This window comes from Myxocyprinus asiaticus, chromosome 18, assembly GCF_019703515.2.
Source record: "Myxocyprinus asiaticus isolate MX2 ecotype Aquarium Trade chromosome 18, UBuf_Myxa_2, whole genome shotgun sequence".
NCBI lineage: Eukaryota > Metazoa > Chordata > Actinopteri > Cypriniformes > Catostomidae > Myxocyprinus > Myxocyprinus asiaticus.
In genome coordinates this window covers 30,791,872-30,819,018 of record NC_059361.1, presented here as the reverse complement: position 1 = coordinate 30,819,018, position 27,147 = coordinate 30,791,872, and the positions used below count along the sequence as shown (strand labels likewise).

The following is a 27,147-nucleotide window of genomic DNA, read 5'->3' as shown; positions in this document are numbered from 1 at the left end:
TGTTTTTTTATTTCAGAGTATGAACTTTCGGAAACAACATGTCTGTTTCCTATGTGATCATGTTGCCTGGACGCATCAGGACAGATTTTCGTTTACAGTGTAAATGTAATGTGGTCATATGCTTTTTTTGACCACCTCCGAATGTGGTTTAAGTGATCACAAAACATTTTAGATCCTTTTTACACAACCAGGTCTAAACAGGGCCTTGGAGGTGACATCTACCTCAAACATACACACAAACTCATGCTATTCTCTCAGATTTTAGGTCTAGCTGCAGGGCTGATAACTTCCCTCAGTTTCTCACACCGCTGGTTGCTTTGTGAACTCGGAGGGATTGAGGTCTTATCAGTGGCATGGCAGAGCCCTCGTATCAGCAGCCAACAAGATTGAATACGTCCATCTGACCGCTTCACTGCCCCAGATGATTAAATGAAATGTGACTGGTCGGCGATGTGAAGATGCCTGTATGTGTGAATATGGGTGTATTTGAGTCCCTTAGTAAACATTTGTGACAACTCCTGTTTAATTGTGTATTCCATACGTTAAAGCGGATCTTGGTTAATAGCGAGCCAGTTCTCAAAGTGCTGTGATTTTGACAGTGATATACCTGCAGGGCTTCACTGTAGACACGCTGTTTTTCTTTCGTCTAGGTATTTTTCTCAATCTCCGGGCTCTATCCAAGAGGTTATTCTTATTGGGAGACAGGCTTTGAGAAATTAAATTTCTATATTTTCAGGTGTAAAACAATGACTGGAGGCTGGACGTCTCTGCTTGCCTTTACTACTCTCTGTGTTTACAACACAGTACAATCAGGGCCGTATTAAAATATGGGCTTACCAGGGCTTAAACCCAGGGCCCCTTTTGCGTCATTCGCCAGCCTATTCTCCCCCATCAGCATTTGTGGGAGGATGTGTATGTATGCACTTTCAACAGGGGACACTGTTTTAAACACCGAGATGGTGCACAACGGTGAAACCCGTCCGTCTAGCGTATTGTCATAGTGTGACAAAGACTAGCAGGTCCCGTTGAAAAGGTAAGCCACGCAGTAACTTAATGCAGCCCTGAGTGCAATGTCTGATTAAGGTGGCTATCGGTCAGAGAATGTTTATGCAAATAAAAAAAAGCTTTAACAGTTTCAACTTCAGTTCACTTTGTTTTGTTTTTTAAATCACAACACTACCTGTTGTTGGAGAAATGGCCCAGTGTATTGTGCGCGTGCATTGAGTTTTTATGTTGAGTGCATTTATAAAGATGACACAAGTTCGAATTTGCCTCGTACCATTTCCCAATTTCCTTTCTTCTGCATTTCATTAGGTGTTAAACTATTCCTATATATTTTAAATATTTCCATCACTGTTAATCTTGGAAGGTTCAGAACTGTGGCTTCTAACTCTATTGCAATAAGCATTAAGTAAGAGACATGGCTTAGTGGCAGTACTTTAGTCCCAGGGGCATTTAAACTGCTTTGTGGTACTCTGCAAACTTCTCCCCCAATTCAATCTGCCTGTCAAGATCAGCAGTGCCCTCTTTAGGTGGCATATGACCTTTTTGCATTCTTCCCAATTTGTCCCCCCACCCACCCATACTTTCCCAGCAGGACAGTTCTTATAAAGGGAGCACATCCCTTAGGCATAGAGGGGGTGCTCACTTCACAAGGCACTAAACAGAAATGATAGCAGAGCTGATGGGGACCAAGGCTCATCTGGCCCTGCTTGGAATACTTTTCATCTCCCTAGCCCTGTGGCACTGGGCTGGATTGAGCATGGACTATAGAGATTTGCGGTGCTCTGAATGATGAGGCTTTCCTCCAGTGACAAAAACAGAACAAGAGCTATTTCACACAGGCTTAACTTAAGCTTTATCTTTGGCAGAGGGACAGAAAGAAGGGTGAGAGGGAGGTGGAAGTAAGACACAGATTCTGTGTGTAACAAACAAGGAAGGAGGGACTGAGAAGGGATTGAATTGATACAGCCGTAGGTTAATCAGTGTTTCATTACCGAAGGTGGTGCACACTTAGCCGAAAACAATAGCTGTCTGTCCTACTGGCTGTGGTAATATTTGTAAACAAAAGAGGGACAGTGGTAGATTATTAGTCAAAGCATTTATTTTTCTATTATCTGCACAACATGCAGCTTATTTATTGCTCATTCTTTCTTATTGTTACCTATGTCATCATTTCAAATCTCGAAGGCCGTTCAGACCAATTCAGACTGCCGATTTGAAATATGTTCTTTGATCGTAATCTTGGCCAGCTGTTTTGGAGATTTTGGTCTTTCACCATTCAAGTAGATAGGTATTGTACTTTGTACTTGTATGATATAGTACTTGTATGCCATTTGTATTCATAGAAAATAGCTGACTGAGAAAAACAGCGAGACGCAGCACAATGGAAAAAAGTCCTTCTAGCGTATGTTAGAAAAACAATTTAAAAACATCACAGACGAATGCAAAAACACATTTGGTGTGAACAGCCCATAAAGTCTGGGCATTTTTAGGGAGAATTATTGGATTGTGAGGTAATGAAGTGAGGTAATTGACTACAAACTAAAAATTCAAGTATTGTTTCAGTAAACATGTGATAACTTGTACGTGTATGTGTAAGTATAGTAGTACATGTATATACTGTAGCTTGACAGAGCAAGTAACAAAATCTAATCTGTGTTCTAGTTCCAGGCTTCAGTAAACGAGGGCTCCACTGGGGTGGTCGTGAACCTGACAGTGGACGACAGAGATGATCCAGCCACAGGAGCTTGGAGAGCCATATACTCCATCATCAATGGAGATCCCAACCAGAATTTTGAAATCCAGACCAATGTGGACAACAATGAGGGCATGCTGTTTGTGATAAAGGTACGTGATGTCTTATTCACTCATTTGTTTGGTAGAGTTACTTGCTTGGTACTTAATCACGGCTACATTATTAAACTTGTCTGTTGCCTTTCTCAGCCTCTGGACCATGAAAGTGCAATGTTTCACACTCTACTGATAAAAGTAGAAAACGAAGACCCTCTGGTTCCTGACGTTGTGTACGGCCCCAGCTCTACGGCAACAGTTTACATCACGGTTATGGATGTGAATGAAGGACCGGTGTTCTTCCCAGATCCTCTGGTTGTCATCAAGAGAGAGAACATTCCCGTGGGCAGCTTTGTAGCCATGCTCAATGCCACTGATCCTGACTACCTCCAATCTCAGATTATAAGGTTTGTGATGATGTCATCTGAATGATTAAAAAAAGGTACCGTCCCAAATGCCCCCCTTAGCCTTTACGACCCTCCTCCAAATTTGGACATAATGTCCAGTAGACTGTTGGGTAGTACACACCAGTATATTCAGAAATATAAAATTACATATGAAACACCCTACAGTCTTGTAAATTTCATCGAAGCATTTTTTTTAATCAAATTTCAAACTTTTAGAAGTCTGAGGTTGAGTGAATCACTTGTCTTCTTGGTTACATTCTCATCAAAGTCTAGGTAGTTTGCAATGACAGCACAAACAATCAAAGTCTCAGATGAATGTGATAGTATGGCCCATGTCTCAGACATCTCTACATGTGGTTATTCTTATCTTACCATCTTTTTCTGTTCTTCATCCATTCGCTATGTTCTCTGAGAAATCTTTGAGGTCGAAGCCTAATGCTGTACATCAGAGATTTAATTTTACCACTTCTTCTTAACACCCAACAAATATATTGAGCTAGCTACTTGTTTAAACATGCTAGCAACACATAGCTACATGGTAAAACATGCTAGCAACACCTAGCTACATGCTAAAACATGCTAACAATACCTAGCAACATGATAGCAATCCTAGCAACATGATAGCAATGCCTAGTTGCATGCTAAAACATGCTAGTTACACCTAGTTTCATACTAAAACATGCTAGCAACACCTAGCAACATGCAAGTAATGCTTATCTACATGCTAAAGCTCTATCTATCTATCTGCCTGCCTGCCTGCCTGCCTGCCTGTCTGTCTGTCAAACTCCAAGGTTTTAAACTTTTTTTTTTTAAGTCTTTTTTTTAGCCAACATCAGAGTTTGTCTACAAACTTTATCATCTAGTTTTGTTTTGCCAGACTTGAGTTGTTCTAAAAACTTTATGCAATGCAATTATCCTGCCCCATAGCCTCCAACATTAATGCTTCCTGGTTCGAGCAAGTGTAAGGGCCCGGTGCAAAGCCAATTTGTTTGGCCCAGAACTGCCTTTTAATTTTGGTGGAAATGCAAGGAATTCATTATTCCAGATTGGCTACCAGTAACATGTTGATAGAAATGGGATATGTTCTGTGTTTATGGTGTGTACAAATGTTACTGGTTTCTGGTTCAAGACAGGCAAATCAAGGGGTCCGGCACAAAGCCAGTTTCTTCAGCCCAGAGCTGATTGATTGATTGATTTATTTATTTATATGTATGGCAGCCTTGGTGTGGAGCTCTCCAATTCGTTCATTGTTTTTGTTTTGTTTGTCCTGTGTTTAGTAATCTTTTTTCCAATGAGTTTTACCAGGGACGAACTGCTGAACATTCGGCAGCACATACCAGACAATCTTTTCCCAGTTTTTGACTATTCTGACGCTTTGCTGGACATTTTAGTTGGAGACACAGCTGTGTTGTTTAAGAGACGCAGGCGAGGGAAGTGAGCCGGCATGCTGGTCAAGCTTCGTCAGCGCAGCTTTCAAACAGTATTCATTTAGCGAATCTACGCTCTCTTCCTAACAAAACGGATGAACTACATCTCTTCACCCATACAAACAAGGACTTTTCAACCTCTGCTGCCTTGTGCTTCACAGAAACGTGGCTGAGTGAAACCATTCCGGACAGACGTTACATCTGCCTGGCTTTCAGCTGTTCAGAGCGGATCGCATCGCGGAGTTAATGGGGAAAATGATAGGCGGTGGAACATGCTTTTACATCAATGAAAGTTGGTGTACATATGTAACAACGTCAAAGAAGATATGCTGCCCCAATTTGGAAGCACTCTTTATGAACTGTAAGCCTTTTTACTCACCGCAGGAGTTTTCCTCGTTTATTCTGGTTAGTGTTTATATCCTGCGACATGCATGCGTGAATGCAGCACTGCAACAGCTGGCTGATCAAATCACAGACATGGAACAACAATACCCGGACTCAATTATTATTTTTCTTGGAGATTTTAACAAAGCAAACCTTGCATGTGAACTGCCCAAATACAAACAACACATAACATGACCAACCAGAGACAGAAATATACTGGATCATTGCTACACAACAATAAAGGATGTATATCACTCTGTCCCTAGAGCAGCTTTCGGACTCTCTGATCACTGTCTGGTTCATCTTCCAACCTACAGGCAGAAACTAAAATCAGCTAAACCTGTAGTAAAGAATGTAAAGTGATGGACCAATGAAGCAGAGCTGGAACTACAAGCCTGCTTTGACTGCACTGATTGGAGTGTTTTTGAGGCTGCAGACACCAATTTGGATGAGCTCACAGATACTGTGACATCATATATCAGTTTCTGTGAGGATATGTGCATTCCTACTTGAACTTATTTAACATACAACAATGACAAACCATGGTTTACAGCAGAACTCAGGCAGCTTCGTCAGGCAAAAGAGGATGCTTACAGAAGTGGGGATAAAATCTTGTACAATCAGGCCAGAAACACACTGAATAAGGTTATCAGAGTGGCTAAAAGAAGCTATTCTGATAAGCTGAAAAACAAGTTTTCAGCTAACGACCCTGCATCGGTGTGGAGTGGCCTGAAACAGTTTACTAACTACAAGACAGGGGGTCGCTGTCCTTTTCTGCATATTGCGGCGCCGTTTTGTGGCCCATTCTGCATAACACAGCAGCCCATTTCAGCTTATCGCGGCCCATTCAACCCCTTTCGTGGCCTACCCTCAAGGAAAAGTCCCGGTTCTCCCGATGCCAGTCCGCTCATGGTCAGTAGATCACCAGCTTTCTGACGGACAGGCAGCAACTAGTGGGACAGGGGAAATTCACTTCCAGCACATGTACAATCAGCACTGGCGGCCCCTAGGGATGTGTGCTCTCCCCACTACTCTTCTCCTTGTATACAAATGACTGCACCACCAAGGACCCCTCTGTCAAGCTCCTGAAGTTTGCAGATGACACTATTGTCATCGGCCTCATCCAAGATGACTATGAGTCTGTATACAGAAGGGAGGTTGAACAGCTGGCTCACTGGTGTAGTCAAAACAACCTGGAGCTGAACACGCTCAAAACGGTGGAGATGATTGTGCACTTTAGGAGGAACACACCAACACTGACCCCCTCACCATTCTAAACAGCACTGTGGCAGCAGTGGAGTCATTCAGGTTCCTGGGCACTACCATCTCACAGGACTTGAAGTGGGAGACCCACATTGACTCCACTGTGAAAAAGGTCCAGTAGAGGTTGTACTTATTTCACCAGTTGAGGAAGTTCAACCTGCCACAGGCGCTGCTGATACAGTTCTACTCAGCAGTCACTGAGTCTGTCCTCTGCACTTCAGTAACTGTCTGGTTTGGTGCAGCTACGAAATTGGATATCAGAAGACCTCAAAGGACAGTTCGGACTGCTAAAAGGATTATCGGTTGCCCCCTGCCCTCCCTTCACGAACTGTACACTTCCAGAGTGAGGAAAAGTGCTGGAAAAATCACTCTGGACCCCACTCACCCAGCCCACTACCTTTCTGAACTATTGCCTTCTGGCAGGCACTACAGAGCACTGAGCACCTGAACCATCAGGCACAGGAACAGTTTTTTTCCCTCAGGCTGTCCATCTCATGAACAGTTAAAACTGCCCCACTGAGCAATAATTATGTGCAATACACAGCTTAGTCTATTTATATTTATCCAACATCCCATATCTCTTCTACCATTACATTCCCTTGCTTCTGTATATAACAGATTTGTATTTGTATATTGTACATATGTATATAGATAGATAGATAGATATTGTCCTGTTGTGTATTTCTATATATACTTTATTTTCTATTCACTTTTTATTTTTATTCTATTTTTTTATTATCATCTCTGTTTTGTTGCTGTATAGGTTGTGCACTGGAAGCTTCTGTCACCAAGACAAATTCCTTGTATGTGTCAGCAAACTTGGCAATAAGGCTCATTCTAATTCTGAGATTTGGCATTGGAACCATGTTGCACCAATGGAGTATTTGCTGTGTGTGTGATGTGTACACATTTGCATTTGTTGTGTGATCTCAGTGTAAGCTGTGTTATGCTTGTGTAGATCAGAAGAGTTTAAAGTGGCTCCTGAGTGTCTACTGAGCATGTGAATCTTCACAATATGAAACTCTGTGTGCTGCTGTGATCATTTGCTCCCTTAATCCTGATCTGTTCCCATAGATAGAAACAGCCCACCTCATCAAAAGCCATATGAGCTTGCTTTCTCTCTCTCTCTCTTTCTCATTCTCCCAACACTTCATTCTTCGTCTCTTCTATATCTGTCCTCTCGTGACATGCCTCTCCTCTTTTGATCTCTTTTTGCCAGTAAAAGGCTCTTTGAACTACCATAGCTTTCACCTGAGGTTATAGGTGGCAGGACTGAGAAAGAAAATAATGTACTGCAGAAAAATTAAGGGCATGGGCAGAAAGAAGGCTTGAGAGGAGATGGAAGATGGAAGACAACATGAGCCTGGGTTTCTTTTATGGTATATATTAACTGTGTGTGTGTGTGTGTGTGTGTGTGTGTGTGTGTGTGTGTGTGTGTGTATAGAAGCATTTGACATGTAAGAGGCTAAATGGAGTCATCCTGCATCTCAATATATGTGACACAGTGGTCAGATGCCTCTGAACAGGAGCATGTTGTGGCTGTTATGTAATCGGATTAATCGCATTAATTAGATTAACAATATCTTAAGGTCTGTGGACAGTATCTGTATATCTGCACCACAGAAAATAATTTCTATATATCTATTATTAATAATTTGAAACATGCAATTGGCTGTTTAAAAGAGTTGAAATGTAGAACTCCATAGTATTAGTTTTAATATTCATAGTGTTTTTTAGATTCAGAAAACACAGAAATGGTTCTGTTTCAAAGAGAAGAATAGCATAAATGCTTAGATCCTGATCAAATCAAATCACATTTATTGTCACACAGCCATATACACAAGTGCAATGGTGTGTGAAATTCTTGGGTGCAGTTCCGATCAATATAGCAATCGTGACGAGATGTGATGAGACATATACCAATAACATCAAATTAACACAACACAATTTAATATACACATAATTACACACAACATTGATGTCTGATTACATTAAATAGAACATACACTCTATTATCTTCAAAAATGCTACAAGTTCTTTTGAACTGACAGAATTGGCATAGATTTGTCCATACATACATATTGTTCTCTGGATTTATCATAAAAAGCTTTTACAGGAACCATAATGCACAAGAGCACTTTTAACATGCAGCCAGTTTTATCTCTCTATTGATGAAAGATAAAAGGAGAATCATGCAGAAGGATTCATTGGAATTATTTAGTTAGTTTTTTTTTGTATTGATTCAACCTTTTGGTGAGTACAGGAAATTCTCCTGACCTGAATAACTGTCTGTTTGTTAAGGAGGTAACAGCAATCCATATGCATGTAGCTCAGTTCTTTTGTGTAGTAAAAAACTGCCAAACCTAAGAATTGTTGATCCTTTTAAACACTGCCTTGTTGTAAATATGTCATGTTAGTTCTGAATGTATTTCCACCCAATGTGCCAAATTCCAGAAAAGCACTGCGCTGTTCCTTTGTCATATCTGTTTTGATCTTCAGCTTGAAAGATGCTACATTTGCACAGAAGTAGGTAGGTGAAATAATGTTGTTTTGGTCTGAGTGTTAGGGTTTGGGCTAGGACTCAAATGTTGGCAAAAATCATGCTTATGGATATGTTATCATTTTGGGAGTGTTTTATATCACATCCATCCAAAGTAATCAGTCTGGAGTATCCCACTTGTTCCCTGATGACAGTCAAACATTACATAATAAGTACATGTTTATATGTGTATTGTTGATCCTTTTAAACTCTGCATTGTTTTGAAGCTCTCATTTGAACTAAAATCAGTCTTCATCAGATGTTCCCCTAGAGCGCTCCTCTGAATGAGTAAATCTGTGTTCATGGCAGGGGAGGTTAAGATTTGGGGCTCTCTGATGTGTTTGCTAAAAGTTTTTTTTTTTTTTTTTTTGCTCCAACCCTTTATTGAGCTCTGTCAAGCTTGTCTGGATAAGGTGAGCTGTGAATCGTGAGCTGTGAATCACTGCTAGCCTGAGGGAAATCACAAACATAGACACTATCAGATTTATGGTAAGGCTTCTTGGGTGCACGCTTGCTCACCGCCACAAGTCATCAGAGGTGATTCTGAGGAGATGTCTGAGGAGCGGTTTTGGATATGCTGGGAAGTTTTTTTTAATAAATGATCTTTTTTTTAATTATTAAATTAGTTTATATTTGCAAAGATTTTGTTAATGGTACAGTGGTTACTTTCACAATAATTACCACAACACTGAGTCCCAGCTAATGTAGCTGAAATAAATAATAATTAAAAAAAATTAAAAAAATTTCTTGCTCATTGGTCAGGGTTATTTTCAGTGTACAATGTAAAATTTAGCTGATGTTCCTGATTGGATTGGATCTTGCAGAAATGACAGTCAATCAATTCATTTTAACATAAGTTATGAATTAAAATGTCAGAAGACAGCAGTAGCCTTGAACAAGTCAAAAAGGATCTTTAATGAGCACAGTATCTCAATGTTAATGTGGAATCTTCTAATTAGAAGCCTTGGAATGTCATTGAAACAGCTCCACTGAACTTCTCATAAGTTTGAGATCTTCAGAATCATCTCACATCATGCACTTTTAAGTGTTCTTCAACTTGGTCATATTGTCCAGACAGAGAGAGCAAGGCCTGCTGAAACGGTTGCTTCCCTGTGGAGTTCTATTCACATCGAAAATGTAGCACTTTCCCCTGGATCAGACAATAAATCCCAGTCCAACTCTACTTCAAAGCTGTCTTTGAATTGATCTCGCTCCAAAAAAGTTTCAGACAAGTCCTGTATGCATAATTCTGAGTTTGTTCCTCCCCATGGCTACGCAGCAGTTTAAAGTTCTGAGAGAAGATGAGAGAAGGGCTGGAGCTTGCTTGTGTGGGGAATATTTCACTTCTGATTACAAGAGACCACATAGTTAATATCAAGAGCTCTGATTCCTGAGGAAACTTCATATTTAAATGTTCTAGAGCTACCAGGAATATGAAATTTGCTAGATGTTAGATCTCAGTGTAATTAAAAAGTTTGTTTTTAGTTTGAACAAACTAAGTTGAGTTTGCTGTAACACTGTGAAAGTCCTAACAGACTGGATCAAAATGCCCCCCCCCCCGCCCCCCAGTTCACTGAACATGGGGCACCCTTCATGAGTTTGGACTGCTAGCAGGCTGGCATGGTTGACAGATAGAGCCTACACTGTAAATGATTGGTATTGTTGAACTAGACATTGATGTGAGTTGAATTAATCATACTTGTGGAGTTCCAAACATAAGTTCAGGAGGAGTTTTTTCAGTCAATGGGCCTTAGTGGTGGACTTTTGAACTATGCACACAGCAAGCCAAACCTTATTGCCCCTCAAAGTCAATATGAAATTTCTTAATACATGTTCCTTGTCTTAACCTCCTGAGATCCAAGCGTGCCCACTGTGTGCATTTTTCATCCCAAAAAAATAAAAAAAACTTTGAGATGTTACAGACATTACATAAAAAATAGCATAATTAATTCTGATTCAAAGTAATGACCAGCATCATCCAATCACTGCCAACTATGTTTAATCTATGTACTGATTACCATTGTCCCATGTCTGCCAGTCATATTGAGTGGTCTAAACGTCATCTGCAGCTCACAAACTGAACTTTTGATCGGATTTTGTGAATGCACTTAGCTGAATAGAGAGCTATAGGATGCTCCCTTGCTCCCTACTTAGTGAATGACTTAACCTTCAGTGTGCTGTATGTCTGCACTGGCCTCAGAACAGTTTGAAATGCACCTTATTTTCATCCTAACTCCATATAAATGTGAAAAAGCTCAATTTTTCAGCTTTTGGATGAACAGATTGATTCTCAGTGTGATAAAACACAGTACCTGTTTTCCAATAAAGCACAACATTCATAATTAATTCTACACCTGCCATTAATGTCAGAGATAATTTTATATTATAAAGCAGATTTCAGCTTTAATCGTGTGTATGCACATTTGTTTGTTCATATGTGCGATAGAGCGTGTTAACAGTTAATGCTGTATCAGTAAAGCTGTTAAGTGATGCCTTCGTGGACACAGCTGAAGTCTGTGTAGACGTTGTATCCCCTGCGCTCTTCAAATTTCTCTGTTCTCAGACAAGTGAAATTGTCTGTTCTTACACTCTCACACCTGCACTGCCTCCTTGATATTTAAAGCATGCTATTTTCTCTGTCACAGCCAATATACAGGATGCTATTTAAGTAATTCTGTAATTCACTTGTTTGTGTTTAGTGATGTTATGTTGTTCACTGCTTTATTCTTGCAGAATGAAAAAGTCACAGTGATGGTGACTGTTATCAGTGTAACGAGATGCAGAACATGCCAGAGTGTGTTTTGATTTAAATCTCTCGCCTCTCGCTCCCTACTCTCCTGACCTACAGTATGACCGAGCTACTTCCTTCCTTGTGGGCTCTACTTCCTGTGTATCCTCCTATCGCATTAGCTTTTTTTTGTTTTTTTTTTTTCCACAAAAAACTGAATGATGACATGGCACATTTATGTTTTGCTCATGTAACTTATATCTTTAACCTCCTGACACCCCTGACTGCTGTGTGCATTTTCAATGATTACCATTGTGCCATGTCTGCCCAACATGTTGAGTGGTCCAAACATCCTCTGCAGCCTGAAACTGAACTTTTGTTCAGATTTTAGAAGTGAATGCACTTAGCTATATAGAGAGCTAGAGGATGCTCCTTTTGCTATTTAGTGCATGACCTAACCTCTAGTGTGCTGTCTGGCTGCACTGGTTTCAGAACAGTTCAAAATGCACATTATTTTCATCCTAACTCTATATAAAGCCTCTGAAAGCAAAATTAAGGGGATGAACCCATTGATTCTCAATATGATAGTACATAGTAAATATAGAATTTCTAGGGGAAAATGTGCTGAAGTACACATTAGTGTACATTGTGGCATAATAGGTGTGCTGCCAATGTGAGAGGTGTTCCAAAACATAGACAGCAACATTAAGCTGCGTTCTAAGGGGCTGTTCACACCAAACTTGATTTTGCTTCAATCTATTCTATTTTTTAAGTTGTTTTTCTATGTAAACATGCGCTAGATGAACATCTTTGACCATTTCATCCTTGTTTATTTTTAGCATCTCGTGCATGACACAGAATTCTTAAGATGCCATGTCAATTTAAAAGGACTTTAAACTTTTAAAAACGCTTTTAGGGAAATGCATTCTGTTCCATTAGTTGTGCTGTGTCTAACTTTTGTTATCACAAGAATGCGTTCTGTCCGAATGGCCCCTAAGACACCTCGTTTTGGCCAAATTTAAGGCAGAATTACATGTATCCTTCATAGAATGTGTTGCATTACTGTATATGTAATTCAATTACAAAGTATCAAAAGTAATCGTATCAGATTTGTAAAAACAAATGGACTGTCTTATAGCTGCCTGTTTAGGCAGTAGACAGCGATAAAGCTGTAAAGGGTTTAAAACAGAGTTCATTTGTTCTCTCCTTCCTTGCATATGGCGTGTTTATTATGCGTTTTATTGCACTGAAAGACATCATTGCCTCCTACTCTTGTAAATGTATTTGGTTTTTGCATGGTATTGTAATGACAATCCATTTACAATGCAGTTTTTTTGTTTGCAGTTGACTGGTTTTTGCTGCATTGTGTGGGTATCGTTAGTTTGTGCATTGTGTGCAGGTTTATGGTTTGAATATGTTTATATCTCTTTGTGTATATACGGGAGGGCCCTTAATTAATCACCAATGTTAAATTAGCTCATGCTGAGTTAGACTTAAATATGCTATTTATCTAAGATTTGATTAATCACCTGCAATTGTACATGAATATTAACTGGATTTAACAATGCAATAGTATGGCTGTCTGTTCTAATTAATGACAAAAATGCAGCCATCACATCAAACTCTCTCCCATGACCACAGCAACCCCTTATTCCATCCCTTAGTTCATGTAACTAAAAGATTGCCTTCAAAAAAAAAAAAAAAAACTCTACATGGTTGAGCAAAACAAGCATTCAGAGTAATCCTTTCTACATTTGAATTAGGTGACCACGGAGGAGGGAAGAGTTTGGGCTGGTTCACTTCAGGTCTTTCTCTCTCTGCAGTGACAGAGAGGATAACTGTGCTCGGTGAAATTGAATTAATTGTGATGAACATGGAAACGCCTGACCTTGATACACCTTTTCTTACACAGATAACAGTTTCTCTGTGGAGAATCTGGGTATAGTTGGTTTTCCTCATTAGTTCTGCAGTGTCAACTAGACAGCTGCAGCTACATGCCAGTTTCTTAGCCTGTTTACACGACAGGGACACTGATAGCCTCACGATTGCGGTTTACATTTTATTGCATGCTAATACCATCCAATTCTTATTTAAAATTTGCTTTTAGTTCATGTCTGTTCACTTTCAGGCCATTTATATGCTTGTTTACTAGTCTGATAAAATTAACTTTTAAAATTCACAGTCATTCCCTTCTGGGAAAACAGACCAAAATATTGATGACTCATCTTGCACTCAGGGGCGTATACAAATTTTAATCTAATAAAATGCTCTCTAGAATGAAAATATAAATTTTCCCTAATACCACCTACTAGCAACAGAAAAGCAGCAAATCATTGAGTAAACTAAAGGATATTGGCTATGCACAGGGGTTAAATTGGAATTTTGGAGGTATGGGAACCCTAAAATCGAGTGCTGATTCTGCAACCCTTTTTTTGAGCAAGTATACATGTTAAATGGAGACAGAATGTGTGAAGTAAAAAAAAAAAAAATTTAATAAAAAAAAAAAAAAACTGGACTGTACAAGAAATGGAATCAGATAAGCTGGGAGTTTTCTTCTTCTTCTTCTTTTCTTTGAATCAAAGGTGCCAGAATGCAGTTCCACACTTTTCTGGCCCAGTTTAACAGCTGGCTATTTATTTTAAGAATGGATGAGCCCTTCGATTTGTCCTGGCCTAACTTTCTGTTTCAAAAGCAGATTTGTCGACCTAATAAAGAAAACTGGGCTCAAAACATTTCATGGGGTTTCCTGACATAAATACACTCACTGAGCACTTTATTAGGAACACTACGGTCATAATAAAGTGTCTGACGTGGTCTTCTGCCATTGTAGACCATCCGCCTCAAGGTTCGATGTGTTGTGCATTCTGAGATGCTATTCTGCGCCCTAAAAGTGTACAGAGTGGTTATCTGAGTTACCGTAGCCTTTCTGTCAGCTTGAACTGGTCTGGCCATTCTTTATTGACCTCTCTCATCAACAAGGTGTTTCAGTCCGCATAACTGCTGCTCACTGGATGTTTTTTAGTTTTTGGCACCACTAAGTAAACTCTAGAGACTGTTGTGTGTGAAAATCCCAGGAGATCAGCAGTTACAAGCTTGTCTTGCACCAACAATTATGCTACAGTCAAAAAAAATTTCCCCATTCTGATGGTTGATGTGAACATTAACTGAAGCTCCTGACCCGTATCTGAATGATATTATGCATTGCACTGCTACCACACAATTGGCTGATTAGATAATCGCACGATAAGTAGGTGGACAAGTGTTCCTAATAAAGTGCTCTGTGAGTGAATATCATTAGAAATGTCTGAGGCCACGTCCACACTAATCTGTTTTTGTTTGAAAGCTCAGTTTCCTAACGTAATCATTTTTGAAAATATGCAGTACTTGAGTGTTTTCCAAAGTCTCAATTTTAGTGGAGGAAATCTCCACTCAAGTTAGGAAAATCAATCCGTTTTCAAACAAAATGTATCAGTTTGGACATTACATGAGACTCAAGTCTGTTTGACAATTGTTTTGCAATAGTGATGTTATAGTGGCAGCAATTTATTAAAATAGGATATTACATAAAACTTCTATCTTTTATTATGCAAAGATAACTTCCCTAGCCAACTCCTTTATTTTGTTTAGGACGTTCATTACGCCTCTAAATGTGCAGTGCACCACAGGAAGCCATTTGGGCTCATTTCAGACTCTAAAAAAAAATAGGCTTGTCCTACGGAAACAGACAGCAGCTGTGCCAAAGCTGTATTGCTATTTCCTCCTGACATTAATAAGTTTTGAGAGGCAGCCATTGTGGTTAAATAATTAAAACTATCCGAAAGGTGCCAACAGGAAAGAGTGAGAGTGGCAAGGCCTTTCTGAAGTGTGGATAAATTGCTTTTCTCTGAGTTAATTACAGGGTTATGATTTTCAACTGATGGAAAGAGCTGCTTTTTGTGCCTTTTTATGATAATAAATTAGATTTTATGTATTGCATTGCTGAGGCATGATAATTTATGGAAATTATTCCGAGCTTGTGGTTCTTGTTAGCTCAGTTCTGCAGTTCTCCGCTAGTGAACTCTCACACCGTTTAAAAAAAGGGGGGAGGGGGGGGAGTGAAAGAGATGGAGAATGGATGTGCAATTTTGTGTGTGTCCGCATGCAGGACTGTACAGTATATACCTCATTCAAAGCCCTGATGAGACTGATTCTCAGACTCTTTGCTTAAGCTTACAGTAATCGAGTGAACATTCATCCGAACACATGCTCCACGATCCTCGGTGGCTGAATAAACTTTGCACATCTATGCTTTCGCGAGTCTTGGTTGGAAGCAGCTTTGTTCTAAGAGGCCCTTCAAGGCATGTCCGGCTAAATTGTCTCCCGCTATACAGGGCCCATCTCATAACAATATATTAGAGTAAAAATAAAAGATTTTACCTCTCAACCATGGCCATAACCAGCTATGAGGTCACCGAGATCTGGACCTCAGTAAATTTTTCATATTCCAAAATACAGTTTGAAGCTAGAACTGAACAACACGCGACTGCAATTTAAGTGCAGCGCACTGAATCTTTAATTAAATATTTATTCAGAAAGTTTTTATATTATTAATCGGCCGTAAATTACTGTCCAGAGGTCCAGACTGCTACTGTCACATGGCACCTGTTTCTTTTCTCAACGCTGGTCAGGATGGACAATTCCAAGTCGTTTATTATCACTGGATGAGAAATGATTGTATAGATACTGCTGTGGCGGGTTTCCATCCACAGGTAAGAATCATTACAATTGTCAGTTTTTTTTTTATTTATTTTTATTTATTTTTTTTATTCAGTAATAATTCAGAAAAGTTTTGAATATCATTAATTGGCTGTAAATCACTGTCCAGAGGTCCAGACCGCTGCTAAAGCTGCACATTGAGGGCACTGTCACTTGTTACTTTTCTCAGCGCTGGTCAGGATGGACTAATCACAGTCGTTTATTATTACTGGATGGATGAAAAGTTTAAGAAATTATTGTGTAGATACTGCTGCAGTCTACTGCCATCAAGTGCCCCCTGTAGGAAGAAAGTTTTGTGTCTCAAAGGAAACAGTTTCACAGTTTTGGTTAAGTCCTTACAGCTATTGTATGACTTTATAAAACATGGAAAATGGCACAAGTCACAAGGAAAAAAAATCTTATCTTCATGCCTAGGAACACTAAGGAGTCTTAATCCGGCCCTGATGATCATCATGACATTATCTGAAATGTTCAAAAATCATAGCACACTACACTAGTACACCATCTGTTGTACAGACTACAGTATGGAATATGTAAAATATGCAAACACTGGCCATGATGCTATTTAATTCATTTTAGCAGCTAACGTTTCACAGCGTCATTGGTAAAAACATAATTGTAATTTTGGTACAATTCTTGTCACCCCACCCCAGACCTCACTAATTTTCAAACCCTGGTTATGGCCCTGCTCTCAACCTTATGAAAAATAGTCAAAGTAGAAATAGACTGCTTCAGAGGAGTAAAATTATTCCATATCCAGTCAAGAGTGGTTTATTAGAGAAGTTGTTTGCAGATACTGTCGGCTGCTGCGTGGTTTCCCACAAACATAGTTTTGATGAACATTTGCGAACTGCATTACAAAGTTGTGTTGTTGGAACTACAGCTTCACCTGTGGTTAGAAGCATAGTTCCTTGTTAGTTTGATGCGTGGACATCATTTGACTTTGCTGAGGCTTCTGTGTATTTTATTCCATATATATATTTCATTCAATCAAGACTTTGACCACATTTACATGCACTTATTCAGTGGTTTTGCATAAAGGGGTGTTCTGAAACGTCACGTAGACATGAATGCAGCCATTTAAGGGATTAAAGGCTGTTAAGCAAACTTGCACTTGAACACACATGGCTTGTCAGAGAACACGGCTTATGTGACCATGTTTATGCATAAGTTTAGTTCTTTTGTTTTTGAAGAGTGTGCATGTGCGTATGTGCTCAAGTGTGTCAGGGGAACCCCGAGGTCTGATTTAAAGGGAAACCCCACTATTGCAGCGCAATATTTATTTATTTTTTATTTTTTTTTGCATAGTACACACAGCTTTTGTATCTTCAGCAGCTTTAGCATATTTAACATCTTTCTGGAGTGTGTGCAAATGAGCTATTATAATTTGATCTCAGTAGAAGCTCTATATTGTTGAACCAACATGATTTAAATGATGGATGTGAGACATAGTTACTATGGTTTAGGGTAACAGCCATGACATGCTAGTTAATTTCTCCAATGATGCATAATACGATGGTGGTTAAGCAGTGAGTTACTGTAGTTACATAGTTGTACGGGAAAACACCCCTGTATGACTTTCTTCTGTGGAAAACTAAAAGAAAGTCTCCAAGCTACTCTTTTCCATACAACCAAAACATATTGTATAGTTTTTGAGGGGCTGTCAAGCTCCATAAAGGACAAAAAAGCACCATAAAAATATTCCATAGGATTATTTGACTATATTCCACGTCTTCTGATGTCATTTATTAGCTTTATGTGAGAAACAGGCCGAAATTCCGAAGTCTTTATACACTGATAATCTTATAACAATCCTTGGTCACTTTTCAGAGTCAAACAGCTTTGAAACAAAATTAGGATAAGTAAATAATGACAGAATTGTAGTTTTTGGGGTGAACTTTTTCTTAAATAACCTTGCCAGAAGCACAGTGTTATCCCTGACTCAAAATATACATTCTTCAAGGAGGTCTAACACTCATGTGTGCGTGTGTGTGTGTGTGTGTGTGTGTTTGTGTTTGTAATTACAAGGGTATTATGCTATAAATGTGGTTTATGAGGACATTTCTAGTGTCCCCATAATACAAATCGCTTAAAAAAAAATAATAATAATAATAAATTTAAAAAAAACATACTAAACAATGTTTTTTTGAAAATTTAAAAATGTTTTTTTTGTGAGGGTTAGGGGTAGGGTTAGGGGATAGAAACTATAGTTTGTACAGTATAAAAATCATTATGTCTATGGAGAGTCCTCATAAGGATAGCTGCACCAACATGTGTGTGTGTGTGTACACGTGTGAAGGCTGTCAGAGGGTTTAGGAACAGAGTGAGATGAATGGATGGCGAGTGAAAGTCTGAACTTTAACGAGGACTTAATGGACAGGCTGACAGGACGTACTGTGCCCACAGAAGGGGTCTGATTCCCTCTGAGTCTGACCAAGACTGATTGATGGGCCTTCTCCCCCGTTTATATTTTCCTGCCTCCCTGTCACTTTTATTTCCTTTGTACAGCTCTTTCTGCCAATATGAAACCGAAATATCTACAGGGGTGACAGTGGCAATTTGTCCCGGACATGAGCGCAAAGGGAGATTGGAGGAATCGGCAGGATTTTTCACCACAGCTGCGTTTCATCAACCTAATTCAAAGTGCTGCACATAGGCATAATAAAGCAAAAAACAGAAATGACTAAAAAGTCATGTTTATAATCATTTAAGAACATAAAAATTAATAAGAAAAAAGTTTTATAATGAAGATAAATAAAGGCATATATAACAATCATTTAAGAACAAAAAATAATTAGGAAAGAAAAAACAAAAACAATTACTGTTTAATTAAAAAAGTATTTAAAGGAAAAATAAGGAAAGAAAAAATAAAAATAAATAAATTGAAATAAAATACAGGACAATAGAAAGTAAAAGTAAAGTGTAGCACAGTGCTTAGTCAGGGAATACACAGGTAAACACGTATGTTTTCATTGTGAATTAATACCTATTTATTCCTCGCTAAGAAAAGGATATTCTAATACAGTTTGTTGCATTCGTGGCCATAAACTGCACTGGCACACTGCTGATGAATTCTAATGTCTCAAAGTAATATTCTGTTGGGCGCATGCCGCGCATCCATTCCATTTTTACAAATGCAGGTCAGTCAGAGCATTAGTATTGGTGTCTTATGTGCTCGTTCCTGTTGTGTGTATGAAAATGTGTTTTTATGGATATAGCATGTCTCAACATAGTGGTATGAATCAAAGCCTAATTTAAAACTTATGGTTATTACTTGCAGTATGACTTCTAATTAGAACATAAGTTACTACTAGGCATAAAGGTTTTACACCAAGTCTTAAATTTTTTCACATAAAGAAGCACAGTGAAGCATGCATGTCTTTGAACTCCTTCCAATCAAGTCTGAAATGCTGTACTGCAGTGTTGTTGTTTTTTGCTATGTTTGTTTTGTTTTAGGCTAGTCTTTTTTTTTTTTTTTTTTTACTGCTCAGATGACGAATAATTAATTCAGCTGCTTTTTAGTAAATCGTTTTGTGCAATACTTCCATGTTATGTTAAGTTAAATTTGAGTTGGCCTTAAAGGTGAAGTGTTAAAATAGTCTACTGTCCCAATGTAAATATGCAGAGACAACTACCGTAAAAGTAAACCTTTTTGTGTGTTGCTTCCTGGCGTATGCACTGTGGCACAATCGAAAAATTGCTCATTTAGTTTGGTCAGTCTGACATATCTAGTTCTGGCTCTTACAGTAGTATGATTTTTAGATGGGACAACCTGTTTGTCCTAAAAAAATAAATAAATAAAAATTGCAGACAGAGGACAGGACAAAAAATAAGAATCATTATTTTTGCAATTCCGCTCGATGCCGCTAGTAACAGATATTGTAAACTTCACCTTTATGTCCACCTTTTCTTATTTGCATCAACTGACAATCGTAATACACATTCGTGTTGGAAAAGTTTTATGGTTAGCTCAAGGCAGAGTCCAACGTGTGAGGCAGCATTGATTTCTGCTCACACCATACCATGCCACTGGCACAGACTCAGAATGAAAGAATCAGAATGTATGTACAAGGAGGCTGGAATGAGCTCTCCCCTGTTCTCTATTAGAAGCAATTGTGAATGTTCCCTCTGGCTTCAGTGCCCTCACAGTGACATGGGAGCATAAATATGCACCGCACCCCAGGCCCTCTCCAGGCCTGACACACCATGAAAGGAGGTTAAGGATGTAAGGAGTACAAAAAGTTTGAGAATGTGTTTCAAGGAGATGCCTTTATCACCTTTCTAAAAGGGGTGAAGAAGCGTGAGGGTAAAAAATGTGTGGTGGTGGGTGTACCCATATAGTTTCTGGATATTTTTAAGCTGTTGTTCTTCAATGTTCCAACCCTACATTTACATTTATGCATTTGGCAGACTCTTTTATCCAAAGTGACTTACAGTGCCCTTATTACAGGGACAATCCCCCTGGAACAACCTGGAGTTAAGTGCCTTGCTCAAGGACACAATGGTGGTGGCTGTGGGGATTGAACCAACAACCTTTTGCTTACCCATTCAGTGCTTTAGTCCACTATGCCACCACCACTCCCTGGTAAAGTTTGCTTGTGTATATTTGTGCACAAATTCTGTTTGTGATTGATTTGTGTTATTGTATGTGTGTGTACAATAGAACTTACACGCTTCAGCTTTTAGAACAGAATGAATATCGGTAAAAGACATGAGTGTATCTGTAGTGTAAGGCTATGCAATGTATAGAATATTTACAAGATAATCACGATGATTTTTCTGATGATATAAAATTAAGCAATATTGTGAATATCACAATGATTATAATGTGCTTTTTATTTGGCCATTAAGTTTCATAAAAGCGCATCAGTAGGCTCCTCTCAGGATCCTTCAGGGCTGCACAATTAATCAAAATAACATAAAAATTGTGATTTGGTGATATGTGATTCTTAAACCGCAAAAGGCTGAAATTAAAGACAGATAATCATGATGTGTGTGTGCTTCAGAATAAAAACCGTTGATGCAGTTCACATGCATTGAGAAAGAAAAGTACTGCATGATCAAGCATTCGTGCAGTACCAAACATTAGTAAAGGTGTGCAAATTATTATACAAATCTACAAAAGCAGCACAATTTAACAGAAAAGGAGATGACAGCATTTCACCAGATTTGGAACATTGTAAACTGTACAGTTTCTTTCTCCCTTGTGTTAATTTAGTGAAAAACTGTGGGAAACATGCCTTCATTATTTTTAAATAGATTTTTATTCCATACTTTTAAAATATTAAATCTACTTGGCTACAATGGCTCTATGGTTCCGCTGATTAAAAAAAAAAAAAAAACACGAGCCATTTCAGAGCAAATACATAATTATTGAGATATAGAATATTGTCAGAAGGCTGAAAAATATAGAAATATAATTTTTGTAGCTATAATCGCCCAGCCCAACTCTAGTGTGTACATATTTTAAGTGTGAGTGTGTGTGAATGGCGTGTGCATGTGTGTGGCGGGAAGCTGAATTAGAGGTGGCTTGTGCTTCTATGTGTTTGTGGTTCAGTCCAGATGTCAGGCACAGCACAGTGTTATGCATGGAAACCTTAATGAACTGTGTTTCCTTGTAGCATCTGCACAGATGTTAAACACTCATACAGTACATACACATGAAAATTACAATACACATGTAGCTAATATGCAAGTCAACACCATAGGTGGTTGCTAGCTAACATGAGTCTTAAACCTTTGCTATCAGAGACACAAGCCCTGCTACAGTAGGCAAAATAATATCACAGTGCACATAGCAGAAGAGCCATGGTGCACAGCAACAGTATTAATGACGGTGCTATCCTCAAGGCTGACCAGTGACCACACACACACACACATGCACACAACATACCTTTTTACAGGCCAAATTGGGATTTTAACCTTTTATTGGGAACCATATTAGCTCAATACAGTGAGCGGATTTAAGACCAGTGTAGGTCCGACTCAGACTAATTTTGGGGGGATAGTTCCCCCATTAAATTTAATATAAATTATGATACATGTCGTCATTTACTCCTCATATTGTTCCAAAATTGTATAACTTGCTTTCTTTCATGAAACACAAAAATATGTTAGATAGAATGTTAGCCTCAGTCACCAATCACTTTAATTGCATTATTTATTTTTTTTATACAATGAAAGTGAATGGTGACTGAGGTAAATATTCTTTTTGGCATTTCTAACAAGATAGCTAGAAAGATTTGTGGTATTCTGACTCTCGTTGTGTTATTATATTTTGTGTCACATTGTGAGAATGACAATGCACGCCTACATGAAGGAAGCTTTGATTACGGGTGAAACGTCTTTGACAACTTATGATAATTAGAATGTACCGTTATAGATAATATATTAATTTGCATAATGTGTTTTTAATGATGCCCTAATGACATTGAGAAAGGCTAATAGAGTGAAGCACTGTGTGTGTGTAGATTAGGAAAAAAAGCATTGTTATACAAAGAGTTTTCGTACAATATGTATGATATAGTGTTTAGACCACACCCCTTTCTGAAGATGACTTCTGAGCTTCAGAACGAATTTCCAGTTTATCTAAATCTTGTAGAGTGTGCTGTCAAAGTGAAATAAAGAGAGCTGTGGATGTTAATTTTACTGTTTAAAAACAATGAAAAGTCAATGACTTTGACTAGTGAATGTGGGGAGGTATACACACACTAGTCAAATTGTCACACATATGACAAAACTTCCCTTTGGGGACATTTCAGGGTGTCCTCATTTGGAAACATGATTCATAATGCAATTTGTTTTTTTAAGAATTCTAAAAATGCAAAAAGTATTTTAGAGGTAGGATTGGAGTGTGGGGTAGGGTGTGGGCAGGGTTGGGAGGGTTACTTTTAAAATGTATTCCACTACAGATTACATAATACATGCTGTAAAATGTAATTTGTAATGTATTCCGTTGATTACTCAATGTCAGTAATGTAATCTAAATACTAAAAACACTTGTTTTGACTATAAAAAAAATCTGCCAGCACAGTTGGACAAAATATTAATTTTAAATATTAAATACAAGTTAAAAATACATTCTCTGAAAAAAGCCTAAATATCTTATGTAGTGTTGCTTCTAAAACAAGAAAGCAAATTGATCTTGTTGTAAGGATTTTTAGTAGTGCTGTCAGCTGATTAACATTTTTAATTGCGATTAATCACATAATTTGTTTTGTAGTTAATCGTAATTAATCGCAGATTTTGAAAGTGCTGAAATTGGACACTATATATACTTGTCAAAATGCAATTATTTCCATTATAGGAAAGAAAAAAAAAAATTGTAACAATATAATGCTTTATTAACATTTTACAAACAAAGCCTTCCACAAGAAATGCACTAAAATATCACCAATTCAAGTAACATTAAACGTTTCCCCAAGTCTAATTGGGAGGTTGAGTAATTGAAAGAACTAGTTTCCCCATAGGTTGCATATTCATTGCAATGGGCATTAAATCTCTTAAATTCTCATCCACAATATTAATCTGTAGAATATAACTATCCGCTTTGTTACAACAATCGTGAAGCTGCATTCATGATTCTCGGCAGAGCGTCAATGCCAGCATCAAGCTTTGAACTCACCATGGAAAGAGCCTCCAGACAAAAACGTCTCATTCTGCGTTTTGGTGATAGTTAAAGACTTGACTTGCTTCTGTGGTAATTAAAATGTGTCTTACAAGTCCCATCTGGGCTTGTTTTGTACATAAAATAGAGCTAAGAGCTCCTTTCTCCATTTGATCACTGACAGGGAAGTGCTGTCAGAGATTCTTTTATTTACTGAGACAAACTCCGCGGCTCTATTATAGGAGAGTATTATGACAGTACCGCCCATAGAATGTCATTGGGACTGCAGCATTATGCTATTTTATGCTAGGCTTGTAGGCTCATCTTGTTAGAAGGGCTCTGGTGCCGTGTCTGTTTGTGGAGTGTGCATCAGTGTAATGACTCTGGGCGGACACATTACAAAGGTTCCACCCTTCACACAAGTGTTTATGCCGTATTATCGGTAAATGCATTAATCGCGATTTAAGAAAAATGAACGTGTTAAACTTTTTTTAATTGCATGTGTTAATTAGTTAATTCTGACAGCTCTAATTTTTTTATATATTTTTTTTTTTTTACAGAAAAACAATACAAAAATTCTCACCATGAATAAGATTTTTGCCCTAATATCAAAGTTTTAACTAGAGAAAAATTTATCTAACATGGATTTTCTTGTTTAAAAGTTTTTACAATGGGTAGAAATGGCATTTTAGCTTAGCATAAAGCTAAATGTTCATATGACAATTTACACAAGGTTTACTTCTACCAGAAAGACTCTGATAAATGAGATAAATCATGATATGTGATAGAATATTTTCCTTTGGCGTAAGCCCCGTCCTATGGTTTAGCGTTCAGAATTTTTGCTCAAACCATCAGATCCTGCCAGAAGACGATGACAGCAGGAGAGAGGAATGTAATTAAACCCCCACAAGTAATAAATATACACAAAAAACAACCCAACGACAAACCATGTCTTCAGAAGGTGAAGATAACCTGAAAAAGAAAAAAATAATTGTATGAAACATAACACAGGATATGATTAAATACACATTAACCTAAGAAAGTATACATAGTGTGACATTCTACAGAAGCATGGACTAGCTTGTGAATTTCTGGCCCTAGCGAAAGGATGAACATTGATGTTAAGAAACATACAAAGGATGCCTGATACTTTTGTGCATTCCTTGATAAAGTGAGAGTCCTGCACACACCATGTGAAAAATAGGTGATGCTTTTTATTTTTGGGTGGGGGGAGCATTTTTTGTATAATACCCTTGAAAAGGATAAACAATGCTTAAGTTGTCCCTGAGCCCTGCATAGGGCAAGCTTTTATCGTGCAATATAACTAACATTTTACTTGTCTGAGCCCTGAATTTGGTGAGCATTAGCTGTGCAATACACTTGAAAAGGACAACCAAAGCATTTGACTGGTTTGAGCCCTGAATTAGGCGAGCATTGGTTGTGCAGTACCCTTGGAAAGGATAACCAATGCTTAGCTATGCGTCCGAGCCCTGATAGGTTGGGCATTCTTAGTGCAATACCCTTGAAAAGGATAACAATGCCAATCATGCATCTGAGCCATGATAGTTCAGACATTGGTTGTGCAATACCCTTGAAAATGATAACCAATGTTTAGCTATGTGTCTGAGCCCTGAATAGAGCTGGCATTGTTGTGCAATACCCTTGAAAAGGATAACAATGCCAATGACATGTCTGAGCCCTGAATTGGGCGAACATTGTTTGTGCAATGCCCTTGAAAAGAGCAACAATGTTTTGTGCTTTGAGGGGAAAGGGGTCATTGTTTGTGCAATATCCTTGAAAAAGATAAAAAAATAAAATAACAATAAAAATCAGCATTGTTTAAGTTGCATGATTGTGAAGTACCCTAGCCAAAAAGGGTTACCCATAGAACAAGGGGAAATAAATGTCCAGAAAATATGACAAATAACAATAATATGCAGATCAAGAAGACAAAAGAGAGAATGCAATGTTTGAAACTAAAGCTTGTTGATGTCAGAACTGGTTATGTGATTGAGTACCTAAATGCAGGAATGAGATAACTAAACTAAAATATTTATTTAACAAAACAAAAACAAACTCTCACGATGGAGAAAACTCATAACAAAAACAGAACAAATAATATCTGAATGGGAGCAAACAGGGATACAAGCAACTTACACTGACAAACCGAATATAAAGGAAATGGAAGGATTTAAACCAGGTTCTGCCCATAAACACAAGCAGTGCTAATCAGTGGGGAAATGAGGGAGAGAAGAAAAAACGTCAGGTTACTTGTGTAACCTCCGTTCCCTGATGGAAGGAACGAGATGTTGTGTCGATGTAGTGACACTAGGGGTCACTCTTGGGAGCCCGAGACACCTCTGGTCTTTGATAAAACGACAATGAAAATTGGCGAGTGGTATTTGCATGACACTCCCCCGGACATAAAAGGAGCTGGCGTGCAACCACTCATTCAGGTTTTATGCTGAGGAGCTGAGACAAGGGCCAGCCATTTCAGCGGGTAGTTCAGCGTTGTGGCAGGAGGGACACACAGTCTTGTTCCCTCCATTAGGGAATGGAGGTTACACGAGTAACCAGGACATTCCCTATCTGTCACTCACTCGATGTTGTGTCGATGTAGTGACACTAGGGGTCCCTATACGAAACGCTGCATCTGGCTGAACTGTGTTACGTGAACTGGCGGTGTGACGGGCAGACCACTGTGTGCCTTGTAGCCAGCGCAGCAGGCCGACACGTAACCTCCCCCAACATAGTCATGAGTGTCGAACGGCCCTTTGGGGACAAGTCAACTACCCAAAAGATAGAGACAGGCTAGCCCAGTCGTGGCCTCTTTTCCCCTTCTTTTTTTTCCTGCTCCCTAAAAAAAGGGGGGAATATCCGACTGGGCTGACCAGGTCTAGTCGGGGGGTGTCCCTCCCAAGGGGAGGACACCACAGAGACCACACCTCGCCCAGAGAGAGGGGGAATATTTAAGATGGAAAATACGTCACATGGTCTTGCCGAACTATGTCGGAAATATGTCATGTGGAGAAGTCTCATGGTAGGTCCTACCCAACGGGGGAGGAGTTACTACAAACATGGAGACTGTGGCAGAGGGGCCTCTGCCCAAGGAAGATGCAGATTGCCAACAGGGAAATGAATTAGTGGAAGATATACATCGCATGGGGTTGCCTACAGGGAACCGCCATATGCGGAACACCTACCCCAGAACAGGGCTTTTAGTTAGCACATGTACTGGGCCGGCA

General features: G+C 38.8%; 1 protein-coding gene across 1 annotated transcript in view; it reads left to right on the top strand.

Moving 5' to 3' along the window:
- The window catches only part of LOC127455892 (cadherin-13-like), a 570,343-nt gene that overhangs the window by 474,410 nt on the left and 68,786 nt on the right, over nt 1-27,147 (top strand). Inside the window, exons 9-10 of the mRNA XM_051724064.1 lie at nt 2,668-2,850; nt 2,947-3,200. Coding sequence (XP_051580024.1) covers nt 2,668-2,850; nt 2,947-3,200 — 437 coding nt within the window. The remainder of the gene's footprint in view (nt 1-2,667; nt 2,851-2,946; nt 3,201-27,147) is intronic.